This window comes from Sturnira hondurensis, unplaced genomic scaffold (genome assembly GCF_014824575.4).
Source record: "Sturnira hondurensis isolate 20B ecotype Veracruz unplaced genomic scaffold, ASM1482457v3 Scaffold0009664, whole genome shotgun sequence".
Taxonomy (NCBI): domain Eukaryota; kingdom Metazoa; phylum Chordata; class Mammalia; order Chiroptera; family Phyllostomidae; genus Sturnira; species Sturnira hondurensis.
In genome coordinates, this window is record NW_028082295.1 from 462,285 (window position 1) to 478,715 (window position 16,431).

Genomic DNA, 16,431 nt, shown 5'->3' on the forward strand with positions numbered 1-16,431 from the left:
CTAAACACCAACAACCCATTTCAGCGACTGCAGAGAATGTGCACAACCAGTGCACCAGAGTTCAGACAACCCCAAGACTCTGCTTAAAAGTCCCTGAAGTGCTGCTTATCACTATATCAATTATTTTGGCAATTTAGATTCAGATGTGACAGAGGTTCAGAGTTCCCACCAGGAAGAGCTCTGGGGCCAAACTCCAAAGCTGGACTTGTTTTCTACCATGGCCACCTCCCTCCACTGCTGGGCTGTCAGCAGAAAATCAACGTGTCTGTTTCTCTTCCCCATTCTTATTTGCTGTTTCCAGCATGAAAATTTCTTGTATGGCACTTGAAAATACACTTTGTAGCATGAGTTAAGTGGCAAGATGTGGGAATCTACATAAATACCTAAATAATAAGCCAGTTGTTGAAACACAAATACCATATGACCTCACTTAATAAGAGGAATCTAATGAACAAAAGAAATTAATGAGCAAGAGAGAACCAGAATCATGGAACAGACTGACAGCTGTAAGTGGGGAGGAAGGAGGTGAAGACTATATGAACGGAAGAAAATAATTAGTCAAAGAACATAAATGCCTGACCCATGGATATGGACAACAATGTGGAGATAGACTATGGAGGTTGGGGACAGGCCAGACAAAGGGCAACGGAAGAAAATTGGGACAGCTGAAATAGCATAAATAACAAAATATTTTTAAATCCAAATATTAGAAATATGGTTTAGTATATTATTACCAGTAAGACAGAATATAAAGTTATTTAAAATAAAACTATGTGGCAATAGAGAAAAATGTTAAAAATAGCATCAAGGGAAAATACAATATGAAATAGCATGCATATCAGCCATATAAATATAAAAATATGTGTATGTGTTGCCCTGGGTGGTGTGGCTCAGTGGATTGAGTGCTGGCCTGAGAACTAAAGGATTGTTGGTTCAACTCCCAGTCAGGGCACATGCCTGGACTGCAGGCCAGATCCACAGTAGAGGGCACTTGAGGGGCAACTATACATTGATGTTTCTCTCCCTCTCTTTCTCCCTCCCTTCCTCTCTTTCTAAAAATAAATAAATAAAAAATTTAAAAAATATACATGTATGTGTATTGTGGGTTGAATTATAAGTAATTAAAAATATATGAAATGATAGTTTCAATAGGGTCACTGTTCCATCTAACATAGACTGGGAACTTAGTGCAGAATGGCAGTAGCACTGGTATGTGGGCTTGGAGCAGTCAAGGCTGGCAGATGGGGAGCTCCATCCTCTGCAGCCTCAGAGAAGCACACAGCAAAACCCTCTGGCCTCCACACATCACCAGGGGCAGGCAAAAAACAATGGCTTGGGCCTGACACTCCCTCATCTTCCCCAACTTTCATACCTTGAATAAGTCATAGAGTTCCTCAAGGTCTTCCAGGAGAAATGAAACTTCTGGGTTGACAACACGGAGCTTGAGGAAAGAACAAACAACAATGGAGTGAGATCTTGTCTGCATCTGGAGAGTCAGAGACAGGAGGGGCTCTTCCTACAAGTATGGGACACAAAGTACTAACACCAACTTCCATCTCTGAAGGATCAGTGTCTGCTTCTTTCTGACACAAAGATCACCTTATGGGAACTTTCACAGGAGTTTATCCTTACCTTTCTGATTCACACACTGGGGCCTCCAGAAACACTTGTAAGTTCTAATGGAAGTTCAACACTAGCAAAGACAGTTTGAGCAAGAACTTCTTCCTGAAAAACAACTAACACTGTAGGCCATGTGTGCTGGGCATTTTCTATATCCTACCTCCTTTAATCCCACACTGTGGGTATTATTATCGTCATTTTACAACTGGGGAACCTGAGGCTCACAGTGTGTCTGACTCTGAAACTCATGCTCTTGCTATACCATGTCACCTCTATTAAGTTTTTAATTCAACATACCAAAACCCCTGGCATTCTTATATTAGAGACCAACAGGGACACCACAGGTCAGCACCTGTCATGAGCCACCATGTTAAGGAGGCCTCTACTCACCACGTTCTGCTTTGTGGTGTCTTCATGGCCTTGGAGAACCCTAATCCTGTGCCTATAACGCATGCGCTCAATCTGTTCCACAGACTGGTCTCCAAATTTCTGCAGGGAAACAAGGAAGCATGCATTCACAGAATCCCTTCTGTATACCCAGCACACAAGAAGCAGCCTTGGAAACCTCCCTCAAGCCCATCTCCCCAGCAAGCTTCCACTAGGTGGGTGGAGATGGGACAGGGACCAGTTACCTCATAGGAGTCCCGAATCAGGTCAGCAATGTTAGTCACGAGATAGGGTTCCTGGTCGTCAGAGAAAAATGTGTGGTGGCTGCCAACTGGGAATCCAGGGCTGTCCTCATTCTTAATGTGATCCAAAAACCTGAACATACCACTCAGCATTAAAGCACAGGCTTACCCTTATCTGGTCACAGGGGCTATGACACATGTCACACATAGCTCATTTGTCATTGCACTTTCAAATATAGCTCATTTGTCTCCAAACAATGGGAAGACATTCATAAAGCCAGACTTATCAATCTGGGCTCCACCAGTGCTTTCCAGGGATCTGTGACTCTCCAGTGAAGTAAATCACAATATTCTAAAAGTGAACCTTTGTCAGGTAAGTTACCCTCAGCTGTAAGAGGCCTGGGTTCCAGTCCTCAGCCTAGTGAGACACAACAGGCCCAACACACAAAATGCCTAAAACCTTCAGTTGGCTTTCTGAGGCCAACAATTTCCAGTGCCTGCCTCCCCCCATTCAAGACTGCTACAAGTTCATCTACACTCAAGACATTTCAGAGAAAACCATTGATAGCACTCTCTCTTCCTGGACTCCCTTACTTGGTAGAGGGGATGAGGGAAAATGGCATTCTTCAAGCACACACAGTTGACAGTGCCACCTGAGGGACAGGCTTTGGAAAGACCACAGGGTGACAAACAGCAGGGTGGAAGGAAACCTTCCAGTTACAGCCCTCTTGGGCACCTGCTGCTGCCCTCTCCTGTAGTCCACCTCACAGAGTTGCAGCTGGTGTCCACTCCATTCCCCAGTCAGCCAAAGACAACACCAGAGCCCACCTGCTGAGGACCATCAAGGCTTGACCATCATCCCTGCTGCTGCAGAGGTCTTTGGCACAGGCATCTAACACAGCTAGCCCCAGCTGGAAGATGGCTTTGATCCCATCATAGAAGAAGCAATCTACAATGTTCACTGCACTCTCCAGAGGCATAATGCTGAGGAACAAAGTCAAGAACCACGAGAGTGAGATAGATGCCAGGGCTGAGGGGTCGTTCAGGTGCTCCACCAGCTCAGGCAGGTGCTCTTTAACAAGCTCCTCAAACACAGACTGGTCCACTTGTGCCCCAATGACTCGGTGATTGAAGTAGTCAGGAAGCATCCGCTCACACACAGCAACCAGCAACCAGAAGGCTTCCTCCTCCTTGGCATACAGCAGCAAGACAGAGGTCAGGATGTTCATGGACTGCTCAGGGTTCACAGAGGAGGAACAGTTACTGACTAGACCACACAGGAGCACAGAGATGTTAAAACACAAAGAAGTCCAAATGACCTACAAAAGTCAAGATGAGGGTACCTCAACCACACTGACCTTCATGCAGTGGAATTTACCATGTGTCCTATCAACCTGGTCCTTACAAGACACAGATACCAGGCTGAGCAGTCAACCACCACTCCATCACTGCCCCCACCTAGCAATGCTGGATTGAGATGTGATGCAGATCTCAGGCTCAAATTAAATCCATCCATTTTCTGTGTTCATGTTCCAACAGATACACACATACTCACATGTCATTCATCCACTGATTTTGCTTATTCAAAGTATAAAATCTTATATATTTAAATGTCAGAATCTTCTCTAATCCAGTCTTAGGCTGGGGGATTTTTGTTGTTTGTTGCTGATGTTTATTTTGTGCTTGGTTACCACATCACTGAGTAAACTAAATAAACTTCCTGAGTCCTCAGGAACTGGTCAGAGGACATCTTACCTCCACCCCTCATGTTTCCTGAAGGAAGTGACCTGCCCCAAACACCTTTTTCCTCCCCAAATAGCACTGCCATTTTAAAAACAATCCCTATTAAGTCCTAGAGGTCTGGAAAGACAGAGTTCCATGGCAGCTTTATCCTTGCCACCCACCAGTGGAGGCCTGCGGGTACATGAAGACAGCACCTCCTCCACTGTGGACTGAGCACATGTGATGCTCTTCTTAGGCCTGGGAAAGCTTTCTAATCTCAAATGATCAGGCTGTCTGACACTATGAAGGTAACTTCCTTTGGCCTCATTCGATGCATTATTTAGGGAAAGGGACCAAGCCCATACGTAAGCCTTCAGACAACTGTCCTTGGTACCAGATGGCCAGAAACCACAGAGCCTGAGGCCTAGGTGATCAACACAGGATGCGGACTAAAGGATTCTTCTCCTCAGCACACACCTCACCTGGCAGTACCCAATTTTGGGGTTCCGGTGGGCATAAGCCGTCAGAACTCTCCTCAAAGCAGCAATTCCAGTTTCGTTTTGGAAGGCAGGGTGCTCTGGTAAGGAACGATGCAGGTCCCGTTCTATCTCCTCTGTCACCAGGCAACATTTTCCCATGGACTCCTCTACCAGATTACCATAGTAACCAGGATGTGAGGTAAGATCAGTTACAGCATCTAATGATTTAAAAGTAATTTTTCAAGAGAGTTGATTACCAGGATAGTGCAAACATGGGAAGGGTGCCTGCCCTGTCGGAGAACCTCAGTAGGATCTCATTTCTTGAAGAACATGAAATATTTTGAGACTACATACAACAAAAAGGACTTCATTTCTGTCAAAAAAAAACAAAAAAGAACATGGCTTTTCTAAGAATAACCCTATATGAAGAGGGAGAAAAACACCTACTAGAAATACTTTTATTATTATGGTCTTCATAAGTTGTATTCCCTAGCAACAGGAAGTGCCTGATGTGTTTATGTGTATACATATATACTTACAAGTATATACAAATACACAATTTCCATGCATTAACTCAACAAGAAATTACTGAGCACCGATGTGTAAAGCTCATAAAAAGATGCCATTATGATTAAGTAATGCTAACAATTATTAAGGAGCCAACAGCTGCCAGCAGGAAACCGCAGGCAGTGTTCATGACGTGCAAGATGAACAAGCACAGCTCACCAAGCTACTGCCCAGGCCTCTGACAACAGGGACATCAGGGGATAAGTGAACCAACACCTTCTGAGGGTTTTCATCACTCATTGGCCAGTATCAGGGCATCTGTGGTTTTCGTCAGTGTTCCCTCAGTGGGACTGGTGGTAGGTGGCTCCCAGTACTGCTGCCAGCCCATCGCAGACAAGTTCCCAGAGGGCAGGGGAAGCAGAAAGGGTCCAATTATGCCTTTAGCCACTAGTTAATGTTTTTAATTCTTATTGGATTTAGGATCATACCCTTCTCCAATTGTCCCTTACATTAACAGTTGTCACTTACTTAGCACAGCTTAAACACTACAGCAACCCTTCTGCCACCAAAGAAAACATTCTATCATTGGAATGAAAAGATAGCCGTATATGAACTGACTCCACACTTATTTTCTTAATAAAAAGCATATGTGTAAATAGTCATTCCCCAGTATTCATGGTTCCAGGACTCCCATGGATACCAAAATCCGTGGATGTTCAAGTCCCTTCAAAGAAATGGTATAGTATTTGCATAGAACCTGTATCTGCATATAGGCTACAGCACTGTGTTCCTACACATCAGTTCTTTCACATGGATTTAGCATAGTGTTTGGCATGTGGCAAGTTCAAGTGCTGCTTTTTCAAACTTTCTGGGTTTTTTTTGCCTGAATATTTTTGATGTGTTAGTTGAATCCACAGATGTGAAATCTATCAGTATGGAGAGCTAACAATATACATATATAAAATATGTTCATTAAAGACACCTAGAAGACCATAAACCATTCTAGGTGGCTAGATTATTGAGTAATGTTAATTTCTTTGCTTGCTCCTCCATATTTTCTTTTCAAATATGAACACAGAATTGTTTTTATTACAGATGAAAATACAGAAGACACTTTTAATTTTTTTTAAAAAAATTGTCTCGATGGTGTGTCTTAGGTAGGCAGCTGCAGAAACAAGCCTGAGGGGGAGACTCAGCCTGTGATTGGGTGAACAGTGGCTGGAGAGGTATCTGTGACACTGACTATGGAAATGCACCCAGTGTACCTGAAAGCCCAAAGTCTGCATGTGGGCACCTCTGACTAGAGAGAGAAGAGGCTGGGATACTTTGGGGGAGAAACCAGGAAGGAGGAGCAAGATGATTGGGGGTGAGAAGCTACCATGATGGAGGAACAGGATAACTGAGCAGTGAGAAGATAGGCACCCACACATGCCCAGCCTTGCTGCTGATGTGTACAGAGCACAAGTTACCTGGAGAAAGTGAGCCTCCGCACCATGCCTCCCTCAGCACTCTGTGGGGAGTGGCAGTCACACCATAGAACAAGGACCTACCCTTCCTGCTCGCAGCCCAGTTCCTCTGCCAAGTGGGACAAAATGGTTCATGATCAATGTGGAGACAGGCGAATGCCTGCTCCGGAGTCTCTGCAGAAGTTTGGTTCTAGTCTTGGCCCACCCATCAGCACTAAACAACAGCAGAGGGAGGGAGCAGGCCTGGAGCCTGACACCAAAAAGCCAGCATTGAATAGGTCAAGTAATTCAGGAGGAGAAAACATAGAGGAGAAATCTCTGCAATTCTGTCTCTTGGGGACATATGTGTCTTCAGGAAAGAGGGGCCAATAGAAAGTGTGCTCTGAGAAATTTATTTCAACACCATGGCAATTGAACACCTTATAGAGACTGTTTGGTTTAGTATATTTCAGAGTGCATGCTTTTAAAAGACACTTCCCTTCCAGAGGGTTGGTGTTTAACAGAATTCTCAGGATTACATATAGACTCAAACTCATTTTTTTAAACTTGATTCTAAAGTGAGGGGAAGAGAGAAAGAAAGCGAGGGAAAGAACCACAGACATGAGAGAGAAACACTGATTGGTTGCCTCTCATACATGCCCCAACTGGAACTGAACCCATAACCCAGGCATGTACCCTCATGGGGAATTGAACCCATGACCTTTTGGCCTACAGGATGATGCCCAACCAGCTGAACCACACCAGCCAAGGCTCAAAGTCCTTTTTAAAGGAGCAGAGATCACATCAGCCAGACTTTGCACTGATGAGGAGGACGCTGATGCCCAGAGGACCCAGGTACCCTGACCAAGGCCCCACAGCTGTCACAGTAAGGTTCTGAAGTCTGGGCTGGGAACATCACAGGAAGGATCTAAGATACATACACACACTGCTCAGACCTCAATCTGTGTTTCTGAGTCTGCTGCAGAAATCATGTTTGGCCTAGAGGCACCAGAACCACTTACCTGAAAAAAGCAGCCAGAGTCTACCACGTAAAGACTCAGGGATCCCCATGGCCACAAGCTTCCGGATCTTCTCTGTGCGAAACATACATACAGTTCTGCCATATTCCATAAAGTGCTCATTCCACAGGTTTAATTTTATCTGTTCTTTGGACTGAAAATAGAAACATCCTTAATATACAAGGAAGACCACCTGCACCTTCCATTGCAGCCCATCTACAATCCAAAATACAGGAACATCACTTATGTTAACAGTGACAGGCAACTCCTTCAGCAAATAGTACTTCTGAACCTCTACTGGGCACTGAGGATATAAAGGGGAACAATACAGAGCACCAAACCTTCAGAAGTTGAGAGCTCAATGGGAACACTTAGGCAATAAAATGCCATTTCCTTGACAAAGGAGATAGGAAGAAAATATTTGTCCTAAGACAAATGTAACCCAAAGCAGATGGGAGGGTGAGGTTGGAATGGGAGGCATGAGAGGAAGGAAGCTCATCAGGATGCTGACACGAAACACAGGTCAGCTCAGAGGACAAATGGGAATAAGGGGGAATCAAAACTTGCCATGAACTTCCTGACAGCCAGAAGAAAAACTGAAACCTGAAAAAATCACTTTGCTCTCACCATCAGAAACAAGATACTACTCTTCTAGGCAATTAAAAATCCTTTAAAATAATTGCTAGATGGCAGAAAATTTTAGTTTCTTTTAATAAGATGTTTATTTAATTATCTTTACAAAAAGGAAATACTGTAAAAAGAGGCATACTGGGATCCTACGGGATATAAAGAGAGACTTGCTGGGAACACAGACTACACTGTGTGACTACATCCCCAACACATGCATGGGTGACCAGTCAGTGAGCATCAGCGGACTCCTTCCACTTTGGGCCAAGGAGGCAAAGAGGGGGAAGTTTGCTGTTCCAGCCACACCTGCCCTCCTAGATGCTGAGTTCCACAGTGAGTCTGATGGCTGGGAAGCCATATCCATTCAAACTCTGTGAGGTCTGGACAGGTAGAGTATGCACCCACCATTTGCACATCAGGGCTCTGGCTGCCCGACTGCTCCAAAACAACTTTCAGGGCCTGGGGGTGCTGCTGCAGGCTCTGTTCTTCTTCACCTTCTTCACTATTTTGAGAAGACATCATTTCAAGATCCCTAAACTTGTGGCCACTGCACATGCTTGTTGAATGAAACACATGTGACAGCTGCATGGAGGGGGAACGAGAGAGAGAAGAAAGTCATCGCTTTATTTTTTTATTCACCTGTTTGTTTTTACTTTTTAATAAGGCTGTTGGAAAAATTTAAATTGCATATGTGGCTCACTTTATATTTATATTTATATTGAACAGAGCTGTTTTTTTAAATTTATTTAATTCTTGTTCAAGTACAGTTTTCTGTCTTATATTCCCAGCCCTGCCCCCACCCCAGTCCTCCCCACCTCCCTCCCATTTCCACCCCCCACCTTATTTACTGTCCATGTGTCCTTTATACTTGTTCCTGTGAATCCTTCCCCTTTTCCCCTGTGATTCTCTTCACTCTCCCCTCTGGTCCCTGTTAGCCTGTTCTATATTTCAGTGTCTTTGGTCATATTTTGCTTGCTTGTTTGTTTTGTTGTTTAGGTTCCTGTTAAAGGTGAGATCATATGGCATTTGTCTTTCACCACCTGGCTTATTTCACTCAGCATAATGCTTTCCAGTTCCATCCATGCTGTTACAAAGAGTAGGAGCTCCTTCTTTCTTTCTGCAGCATAGAATTCCATTGTGTAAATGTACCATAGTTTTTTGATCCAGTTATTTACCGATGGGCATCTAGGTTGCTTCCAACTCTTGGCTATTGTAAATTGTGCTGCTATGAACATCGGGATGCATAGGTTCTTTTGGTGTTTCAGGGTTCTTAGGATATACTACTAACAGTGGAATTGCTGGGTCAAAAGGCATGTTCATTTTTAGTTTTCTTAGAAAATTCCATACTGTTTCCCATAGTGGTTGTACCAGTCTGCAATCCCACCAACAGTGAACTAGGGTCCCCTTTTCCCCACAACCTCTCCAGCACTTGTTGTTTGTTGCTTTGTTTATGATGGTCATTCTGACTGGTGTAAAGTGGTATCTCATTGTGGTTTTAATTTGCATCTCTCTGATAGCTAGCAATATTGAGCATCTTTCCATGTGTCTCTGGATCCTCTGTATGTCTTCCTTAGAGAAGTGTCTGTTCAAGTCCTAAGAAAGTCATTGCTTTAATTATAGGACAATCTTCATCTTGCCTTTGAAGGAATGAGCATAACAAACTCAAGCATGTCTATTTATGAATCAAAGGAAAAAGAGACTAACATGAAACCCAGTGGATTTGATCCTCAGGAAGGAGTACAGTCCACACTACAGTGTGCCCATGAGATTGCTCATGGCACCCTGGGCATATGTCTAATGGGGACTAGGAAATCACCTTTCCTCATGTGCAGTATCATCTTCCCTTAGCTTCCAGACTGAAAATGGACCATCTTTAGAAAACAACTCTAGGGTACTGAAAATTATCTCTGATCCTCCTTGTCCAGGATGGGTGTATAAGTACGGGAGACTAGGTTCTAGCAAACCGGATCCATTTTTGTAGCTGTCCACCCTCAAGCACAATGAAGCTTCTCTTTCAGCAAACTACTCCTGCCCCCAAATAACATTACCCCTTCCAACCTGGGGTGGTGGAACATCCTTGTAACCTGTGAGTAGAGTGCCCCTTTGGCCCCTCTAACCTGTGAGGTGCACACCTATCAACCCCTTTAATCTGCTTGGAGCCCCCTCTAACCTGTGGAACACCTACTTATGACACCCAATGCATCAGAAACAGTGCCAGACTGATACAAAGGCTGCATCATGTCTGACATATGTTTCTTGTACCTATATGCATTATGGTTATGTGCACTCCCCTTTGCAGGCCACTACCATAGAACTGGTAAAAAAAAAGAAAGGGTTTCAGAGTGTGGAATCCTACTCTTTTGAAAGATCGTACCATGTCATCATCCTGTGAGGTGCTGTAATGCACAGGGTGGTCAGCATGCACCTGCTTCAGCCGGATGAGCAGACTTTCCACTAGGTCATCTCTGTCCTTGAGTTCAATGAACTGGAAGGCCCTCTTGCTGCGGATGCTAATGATGATGGGGTTGGGCAGCAGATTTGTGTCCTCCATCTTCTCAATGCTTACAACCTGTGACAAGAAATTACACACAAAAAGGTACAGCAAATAATGTATGATTACACTTACATGAGGTACCCAGAAAAGTCGAATTCATAGAAACAGAAAGTAGAATGGTGGTTGCCAAGGACTGGAGGTGGAGGGGAGGGGGATGCGGAGTTGTTGTTTAATGGGTACAGGGCTTCAGTTGGGGAAGGTAAAAATGTTCTGGAGATGGCTGCACAACAAAATGAATTACTTAATGCATTGATTAACATTTAAATATGCTAAAATGGTAAATGCTGTTATGTATATATTATCATAATTTTAAAAAATAAATACATAAGACAAGTGGATTTCTTGCTCCACTTTTACGTGAGAATATTTGTGAAATGAAGACATCTGCTGCCAAAATAGGACATGGAGGTATGAAATCACAAGAATGAAGAAATTTTGAGTTTTTCTGAAGAAGAGTGCTTGTCAGGATGTCACAACAGCAAGACAAGGGTTCTGATTATAATGGAGTTGTGGGTACAGCCAGAGCAGGGATGCCCTGAGACCACAAGATGAGCTGTCAGAACCAGAAGTAGACTCAGGGTGCCCTCAATTTCAAGAAAATTGTGGATTTGTATGGTAGGAAGGGGACTGATCCATGTGAATGGAAACACTGTTAAATTTTCAACTAAGATTTCAGGAGTGTATAAAGCCAAGCAATTTGACCTTTATTTTCAGAAGGGATGCTTTTTGTAGATCACCTTTTTTTCTCTTCCTTTTTTGTGGGTGAAAGGGGAGTACGCACACCTAAAAGCTGTCATAAAGCTTTAATTGCTAGGCAGTACTTTTAAATAACAGCTTTATTGATAATGTGGAGGTTAATATGTCCTGTTCTTCCCAATCACTTTTATAAAAAATTTCAGGTTGCTATAGCAGTAACAGAAAAATCAACAGCTAAGGAGGCAATGGTCAAAGGCCATGCTTCCCTCTAGCTGTCCACCCTTAGCCAGCAGTGAGCATCTCCACCTGCTGCTATCTCCCAGGGAGGTGGGGTCCCCTCCTTACCTCTCTGAGTGGAAGGATGACGTTGCAGCAGCCATCTTCTTTGCTGGCAAAGCAGATGTAACTGTCTGAGGTGAACATCCGTCCAACAGTATGACAGCGACTGAAGGGTGTCCACAGAGCACAGTCCATGACCGTGTGCAGCTTCTCTGGCCTCGGCAACCTGAAGAATGCCCGGAAGAATTCATTCTGTGCTCTAGCTTCCAGATGCCTGGTGAAGGAGGGAGACAGAATACAGAGGCAGAAACAGTGAACACACTCCATTACAAAAGAAATCACTTTTAAACCCACTGGCACAATCTATTACTTAAATGAATACAAAAAGGTGCTGTACCATACAGCCCCTGCATGAGTCAGCAGCACATGCTCCACTTCACTGCTGACTTTTGGAACAAGGACACAAAGCTGAATGGGCTGTCTCTGCACAGAAGTAATATGAAAAACCCAGAGACCAAAATATATAATCTTTTCAAGTTTAAGTAACACTGGGAATTACCATAAATGTACAATTGTATTTTTATACAACTGTATAAAAATCCAGTATCAAAAAGTCAGATAATAACAAGTGTTGGTGAGGATGTGGAGAAACTGGAACTTGCATATACTGCTGGTAGAAATGTAAAATGGTGTGGCCACTTTGAAAAACAGCCTGGCTATTCTTCAAAAGGTTAAGTGTGGAATCATCAAATGCCCTAGCAATTCCACTTGTAGATATATACCCAAGAGAAGTGAATACATATGTCCACTCAAAAATGTATGCATCTTCATAGCAGCATTTTTCATTACAGCTTCAAACTGGAAACAACTGAAATGTCCATCAATTGATGAATGGATAAGCAAAATATGATATACCCATACAATGGAATATTACTCAGCCATGAAAAGGAATGAAATTCTGATACATGCTACAACATGAATGAACCTTGAAAACATTAATATAAATTAAAGGACCCAGATATAAAAGACTACCTATTGCCTGATTCCATTTATATGAAATTTCCAGAATAAGCAAATCTATAAAGACAAAACAAATTTGTGACTGCTTAGGGCTGGGGAAGGGGGAGGAATAAGGAGTGACTGCTCCAGAGTATGAGGTTTCTTCTTGGGTTGATGACAACTCTCTAACATTGATCACAGTGATGACTGTCCAATGCAGTGAACATACTAAAATCCAGTGAAGAATGGTATACTTCAAAAGGGTGAATTGTATGGTACATGAATTATCTCTCAAAATACCTGAGCTCAGGCCTGAAATCCATAGCAGATATTCACCTCTCAGGATGAAAACCTGCCCAACAACCCAACAATATTCACTATTAGCTACTGTTCACACTTCTGGCATGCAAAGGCCACAGCCACAGCTAGAGAATAAGAGAAAGGTGCCACAAGTCATCCTATCTTTTCTTTTATCCTCACCCAAGGACATGTTTCCACTGATTTTTATATGGCAGAGGGAAGGCAGGAAGAGGGAGAGAGAGAGAAAAATTGATGTGAGACAGAAACATCAATTGGTTGCTTCCCATACGTGCCCCAATCAGGGATCAAATCTGCAACCCAGGCATGTGTCCTGACCAAGAATCAAACAGGCACCCTCTTGGTACATGGAACAATAATCCAACTGAGCCACATGGCCAGGGTCAAGTCATCTCAACTGTTGACATTTTATGAACCGTAACCAGGCTGAGAACAAATGTGGGATGATCAGAACCTGGAGCAATAACTACCAAGTTTGTTATTGGGCTGAACTTAATATGTACAATCACACATGTCAACTCTACAGAAAATTCTAGACCTGAGACCCAAGAAACCAAGGGGTAAGTACTTCTCTTTTTTCTCCACAAACCCAGAATTAGAGTTCTCCCTCTTAGATTAGGTAAATATATATCAAAAACAAATCCCCCCGCCTCTTACCCCATAACCTTTTAGAATGCTTTTGGGAAGAACTGTGTCAGGTCTCATGCACTGGCTCTCACTCCCTCATGTTCTTCATTACACATACCTCCTAGGGGTCAGAGGCTTAAAACTGATTTAGGGCCAAATGCTTCCCCATACATGGGCTGTGTGACAAGCTGGGGCAGGGGGCCTTTCCATTAGCTCAGAATGTGAGAACTTCCCATCTGTGCTGAACAGAAAGCCTGAAGGCACCACTCCTGCCCTTCTGGAATAACCCAGTGTTCTACAGCCAGTTTGCCACACAAAGAAACGCACAAAGATTTCTACAGGCTCTTGTGAGGTGCCCACCCACAGACCCAGGTTGGATGCATTTAAAAGTTTGGTAAATATCAAGAATTAGCAAGCTAGAAACAAGGCAGAAAGGTGAGCTATGCTTTTTCTGAAAACCCGAGTCTGCACAGAAAACACTGCATTTCTCAAATGTGTGTTTGCTCTGCAATATCCCAAGAGCTCTGTGGAAATGGAAGGACAAAGTGGGATGTGGTACCTTACACAAAGCACACCACAGCTGAGGACTACTGAGACAGTGGGAGTGTGAAGTAACCCACCTTCCCACAGCAGACAACCCAACAGAACCTCAACAACACTGGGCATCAGAAAGCTTTTTCACTCTCCAGAAAAGGCTCCTGCCTTCCTCCTTTGCTCTCCATCCTGTCCTAGAGAATATCTGATGACTACAGAGCACCTAGGATGCTGCAGGTGGGAGACAGGGCCTTTCCTGCTACAGGGACTATTCAGCACTGCATGATCTCCATCAATGTCTCCAGGGGTCCACGAGGACTCTACTAGGATCAGAAGGGCAGAGTCAAACAGATATGTCATGCAGCTTGGGCACTGCTGGTGGGGGTAGGGGGAGAATAGCAGGAAAGGGATAAACTGGGCAGCAAGGCTCAGGAAGGTCTGATAAGCTGCCAGGAGTTAAGCACAAGCCAGCTAACTGAAAGTGAGGAATTACTACTGGGGGCATGGATTATTACCGAGGACATCAGCCTCTTGGGAGACACTGTCTACCTACTCGAAGGAAGAGCTTACTTACATCATGAGAATCATTTCTATTGACTATACTGCATTAATTGTGCTTTTGTCCAGCATTTTCAGCCCATCCAAAGAGACTTTAATGAAGATATTAATTTCCATTTTGTGAAGCCCATCACTTCTCCAATATGCACCCCCCCAAAAAATTAGCTGGTTATACTTTTCTCACCCCACCATTCAAAACTTTAGGATTGATATTTCCTGTATAAAAATTTGAGGACTAATCATTTATTCCCTCTCTCCTTCCATTCTCTCTCTGGAGGCCCCTGCCCAACCCTAGACACCCTGCCCCCCTGGATTCTCAGTGACTGCATACTGGAAAGCTCTGGGCCAGGAGCTCTGCTGTGAAGCCTGCAGGCTGGGCCAGTGACCTCATGTTCTGCCAGGTCTGAATTGTCTGACAAGTTAAATCCTGTCTGATTCTGGGGTAACAATGTGCCATCTCATCCTCGCTGCTCCCACCAATATGAGCCTTCCTCTGCTGTGTCATAAGATCCTCAGCAGTGAGCACAGCAGCATTCATGACCAACCCATAGTCACCAGGCTCATGACACCAAAGGCACCTTTCTAAAGCCATTATCTGGGAAGGGAAGTGAATATATTTAAACAAAACAGAGCCTGACAACAATTCCAACATTTCTGACCATGTCCTTAGTATGAAGAGACTGTTTTTCCTAAACTTTAACCCTGGGTTCTCTTGGCAAGATGCCAAGTTAACTGAGTCATTACCTATTTATATCCATGTGTCCACAAAAAGATAGAAATGGGCACTGGTAAAGACTTGGTGGGCAGCAACACGCCTTTCACTTTTGGAGGGAGTCAGAATGCAATTACCAAAAAAGCACGCCTCAACCAGAACACTGCTGTTCCTTCTCCTCTCTCATCCTTCTTTCTCTCCTCCATTTTCTTTTTTACTGCTTCAAATTTTTTAAAAATTTTTCCTCACCTGATGATATATTTATAGATCTTTAGAGAGAGAGGAAGGATGGGAGACAGGGAGGGAAGGAGAAGAGAGAGGAAGAGAGAGAGAGACATCAACTAGCTGCCTCCTATAGGCACCCCAACTGGGGATCAAACCCATAAACTATGCACGTGCCTTGACAGGGAATCAAACCTCCAACCTTTTGGTATGTGGGATGATGCTCCAGTCAACTCAACCACTTGGCTAGGACTTTCAAATTCATTATTATACATCATGGTCACACAATTTGAGGCTAGTTAAATACAAGAGTTTTTCACATTTTCTTCAAATATTCTAGATTACTACATGCAAGTGACTATAAAAATATTTGGAATGTATAAACTTTGAAACTGTGAACAGGCACTTACATGAAAAAACATTAGCATTCACAGATATCTACATTTAAAATAAATTTTCCAGCACTTGGTACATGGGGTCTTTTACCAGTAAACAAGTTGGTTACTGACCCTTTTATCAAAGTGCCATACTAATAAAAAAAGTTTAAAGAATAAAATTTGGATTACTTATTTTACTCATAAAGTAAGGTTAACTGGTAAGACTTGCACTGAAGTGTATGAAAAATACTGGTACCAATGAACCATAAATGAAAACAGTTTCACACAACAGGCTTTGTCATTTGCGTCTCTATACTCCACATTAAGTATATTCAATATCAGACCTTATGCATTTGAACAGAGGACTGCAGCCTTCTGTTATAGACTTTGAACAAATGACTTAAATTTAGTGTTAGAAAAAAATTAAACAGAGTGGGTGAAATTTAAAATTGAGTTTGAACAAGCCAAAGTTCCAATTTAACAAACATGAAATTGTTCAAATCTGGA

The 16,431-nt window shown here is 43.2% G+C and overlaps 1 protein-coding gene across 3 annotated transcripts in view; it reads right to left on the reverse strand.

Annotated features, from left to right (window-relative positions):
- Positions 1-16,431, reverse strand: part of TBC1D8 (TBC1 domain family member 8) — a 187,785-nt gene that overhangs the window by 39,527 nt on the left and 131,827 nt on the right. For all 3 annotated transcript variants that reach the window (XM_037057271.1, XM_037057270.1, XM_037057269.1), the window contains 9 exons: positions 11,644-11,851; positions 10,423-10,617; positions 8,454-8,630; positions 7,425-7,575; positions 4,454-4,668; positions 3,078-3,481; positions 2,253-2,382; positions 2,011-2,109; positions 1,373-1,441 (listed from right to left, as the gene is read on the reverse strand). In XM_037057271.1, the coding sequence (XP_036913166.1) occupies positions 1,373-1,441; positions 2,011-2,109; positions 2,253-2,382; positions 3,078-3,481; positions 4,454-4,668; positions 7,425-7,575; positions 8,454-8,630; positions 10,423-10,617; positions 11,644-11,851 (1,648 nt within the window). The remainder of the gene's footprint in view (positions 1-1,372; positions 1,442-2,010; positions 2,110-2,252; positions 2,383-3,077; positions 3,482-4,453; positions 4,669-7,424; positions 7,576-8,453; positions 8,631-10,422; positions 10,618-11,643; positions 11,852-16,431) is intronic.